The sequence below is a fragment of the Crocuta crocuta genome, unplaced genomic scaffold (genome assembly GCF_008692635.1).
Source record: "Crocuta crocuta isolate KB4526 unplaced genomic scaffold, BGI_CrCroc_1.0 scaffold528, whole genome shotgun sequence".
NCBI classification, from domain to species: Eukaryota; Metazoa; Chordata; class Mammalia; order Carnivora; family Hyaenidae; genus Crocuta; species Crocuta crocuta.
In genome coordinates, this window is record NW_027530010.1 from 782,046 (window position 1) to 785,825 (window position 3,780).

Genomic DNA, 3,780 nt, shown 5'->3' on the forward strand with positions numbered 1-3,780 from the left:
TGAACTTGCTGCAGAGGCGGCGCCCTGCGCCCTCGCGGGGGGCCGTGGGGGGCCGTAGGGGTCGCGGGGGCCGCGGGGGTCGTGACCGGGAGGCCGAAGCCGCTGGCCACTGCCAGCCTTTCTCGGACGCGTCTGGCGACCTCGTACGAAACGGCGTTACCGCGGTCTAACTGACGCACCACGAAATTCACCGGTTCCGAGTGCACGGCCCGAGGCGCGGCCTTCGCGGGCTAATCTCCGGGCGTTTCTCCGGTTCAGAAGGAGGTCTCGCCCGTTAGCGGCCCGCCCTGCGGCCGCCGGTTCTGTGCCTCGTTCTGGACGCTTCCTGGACCCGGAACAGCGCGGACCCCCGCCCGTCGCCGCGGCCCCCCCCGCGTCACCCTGGGTTTGACCCTCGTCCACACGGCGGCGTTTATCACACTCAGGCCCTCGTGCTGCCGGACGCGGTTCCGCCGCGTGTACACAGCGGCTCGACGTGCATCCCACCCGCTCCTCATCTCACCGTTTGCACTCGGGGGCGCCGCGAACGAGTCTTCGTGCGGACGTAGGTTTGAGTTTGTGTTGAGCGGACAACCCGGGGATTGTTGGGCACCCGGACTTTGAGGAGCCCCCATGTTAACATGGGGCGTCAGTTCACGCCCCTGCCGGGGAGGTGGGGTTACAGCGCTTGGGGCTGGCAGGTCATGGCCTCGACTTGCGCTTCCCTGGTGGGGGGAGGCCAGGGGTCTTCGAGGGCTTCCTGCCATTTCTGTGTCTTTGGAGAAATGTCTATCAGATTGCCCACTTTTTAATTGGTTTATTAGAGCTTTCGTTATTGAGTTGCATGAGTTCTTTATATGTGCTTTGTCTTAAAAAACAAACACACACCTTTTTAAAAGCTGCTTTTTGAGAGAGAGAGAGAGAGCACGAGCAGGGGAGGGGCACAGAGAGAGGGAGACAGAATCTGAAGCAGCTCCAGGCTCCGAGCTGCCAGCACAGAGCCCAGTGTGGGACTTGAACCCACAAACTGGGAGATCATGACCTGAGTGGAAGTCGGACGCTGAACAAAGCAGGCGCCCTTTCCTCTTTGTATTTTCGAATGCGGAAATAAGACCCTATTGCAGACCATGACTTTGGAGTTCTGTGGTCTAGATTCAAAAAGCAGGCTTTTCCATTTATGAGCAGAGGCCATGTGGTCTTGGACGCATTGCCAGCTTGTCCCGTTTGGGCGCCAGGGGCCGCCTGCACCGTGGGGAGGGATGCCTTGCCTTTAGAGCCCCTGTGAGGCTTAAGTGAGAACCCACAGCTCAGCAGAGCGGCCAGCAGACCCTGCAGGTATCTTCGGAAGATTTAGGGTGGGCCTCGGCTTGGGAGTGGGGGTGCTGGCCCTTTTCAGCCCACAGACTTTTCCAGGGATTCCCGGGAAATTAGCCGTAGCCCTGACTGCGCCCATAAACCTCTCTATTCGTCCATACTTGCATCTTCTAATTATCTGTTTGTAGTTCGGTTTCAAATTCATTGCAGTTGACCCACAGCTGGGGACGATTTGGAGGAGTTCCCATTTTCTTCCAAAATTTAATGTTTTAATTTGTTTCTCCTAAAATTAAAAAAAAAATCCCTTTCAGGTGACTTTGACAGTTTTTTTTAAATTTTTAACATTTATTTATTATTGAGAAACAAAGAGAGAGCATGAGCAGGGGAGGGGCAGAGAGAAGCAGAGACACAAAATCCGGAGCAGCTCCAGGCTCCAAGCTGTCAACACAGATCCCGACACGGGGCTCAAACTCACAAACTGAGATCACGACCTGAGCTGAAGTCGGTCGCTTAACGGACTGAGCCACTCGGACGCCCTGACAGTCTTCTTATCTGTAGGGAAAGAGCCCAGTCTTTAGAGCCATAGACCTGAGTTCCCCCAGTATCTTTTATAATCTGCCTTTTCCATCCGTCAGATGGGAAAGTAATCCTGCACGAAGCCCCGGGAACGCCAAGGAAGTGCGCACAGACCAGCCGGGTGGCTGCTCTTAGTAGCGGCTGGCGCCTTGGTGCTTTGCGGCATCATCCGCCCTGGGGACCTACCGCACCAGTGTGTTGATTCCCATTTGGCAGATTAACCGCCCCCAGGGTCCCTGCGCTGGGCGCCCTTCTGCGGCTCTGTGGCGGGGGGGCCACTGCGCACGGAGGGGTGTGATTTCAGAACTGCTCACAGTACGGGGATCGGTTTCCTGTTGGCTGTCGTATCAGATTACCTCTTTTTTGGTGGCTGAACCCAAGCTACGGCTCTGTGGTCCTGAGGTCCAGCGCGGTCAGCTGAGCGGAAGTCAGGTGGGGGCGCCCTGCTCTGCCTGGAGGACCCGGGGAGGGCCGTCTGCCGGCCTCCCCAGCGTTGGAGGGGCCGGCGAGGCCTCCCCGCTCTGCTTCGCTTTAATCTGCAGTCACATCTCCTCACCCACCCGCTGCTGGCCCCCCTTGGCCTCTCCGGGGCCCCTCCGACTGCAGGGGCCCCTCGTCGTCTATTTTAAGATCAGCTGATGAGCAATTCCAGTTGTTTGTCACGGGACCCAGCAGGTTCCGAGGTGTGACAGTGGGGTTTATGAGGAGAAACACGTATTTGGTTTTTGTCCTGTTCCTGGCACGGAAAAACCCGTGGAATTTCCTGGGCTCAGAACCCCAAAGGGGTCTTTTCTTATGGTCACGAGGTGGCCGGGAAGGCCGCTGGGGGCCTGGGGAAGGGGTTGGAACCGCCAGGCCCACCCACCTGCCCAGCCTCCAGGGAGGCTCAGTCCATCCCCAGCGGACGGTGAGCTGAGCAGCCAAGCCTGTGACGAAGCCTCCACAAACCCCTGGATGACAGGGCTCGGGGCTGGTGAACACGCAGGGGTTTGGGGAGAATGGAGCTCCGGGGGGGCCCGGGGGCCCTGTGCCCCTTCCCACATGCATTGCTTTTTTTTTCTTGAAGATTTTTTTAAAGCTTATTTTTGGGGCGCCTGGGTGGCTCAGTCGGTTGGGCGTCCGACTTGGGCTCAGGTCATGATCTCAAGGTTCATGAGTTCAAGCCCCGCCTGGGGCTCTGTGCTGACAGCTCGGAGCCTGGAGCCTGTTTTGGATTCCGCGTCTCCCTCTCTCTCTGCCCCTCCCCTGCTCATGCTGTCTTTCTCTCTCTCTCTCAAAAATAAAAAGAACATTAAAAAAAAATTTTAAAGTTTATTTATTTTTGAGAAAGAGACAGCATGAGCAGGGGAAGGGCGGGGAGAGAGGGGGACAGAGGATCCAGAGCGGCTCCAGGCTCTGTGCGGACAGCGGAAAGCCCGACACGCGGCTGGAGCTCACGAACTGTGAGATCGTGACCTGAGCCCAAGTCGGACGCCCAACCCACAGCCCCCCGGGCGCCCTCCGCGTGGACTTCACGCTCTGCGTCTCTTCACCTGCCTCTCCCGGACCTCCGTCCTTTCACCGCCAGGAAGGAAAGTGCTGCTCTGTGTCCATGAGTCGCTGTAGCAAATGAAGCACCCAAGGAGGGGGTCGTGGGAGCCTCCAGTCTATAGCTGGTCAGTCAGAAGCACGGGGAACAGCCTGGACGTGCCTGTGACTGGCGTCTGAATTTGGGGGTTGAGCCCTTAACCTGTGAGAGCTGATGCTTGTCCCTGGGGAGACGGCGCCAGAATTGAGCTGAGTCGTAGGACGTCAGGCTGGGTGTCTGGAGAATGGCCTGGTGGCGCGAACCCCATTCTCGCCACATTGTGATTTGCTGGGACCCTTCCTGTGCTCCACGGGCTAGGACACTGACCACCTTGGGGCGCCACG

General features: G+C 58.1%; 1 protein-coding gene across 1 annotated transcript in view; it reads right to left on the minus strand.

Moving 5' to 3' along the window:
• The window catches only part of SHE (Src homology 2 domain containing E), a 12,684-nt gene extending 12,187 nt beyond the window's left edge, over positions 1-497 (minus strand). Inside the window, exons 1-2 of the mRNA XM_077764046.1 lie at positions 381-497; positions 161-230 (exon numbers count right to left, since the gene is read on the minus strand). Of these exons, the coding sequence (XP_077620172.1) occupies positions 161-230; positions 381-497 (187 nt within the window). The remainder of the gene's footprint in view (positions 1-160; positions 231-380) is intronic.
• Positions 498-3,780: the final 3,283 nt, after the last annotated feature.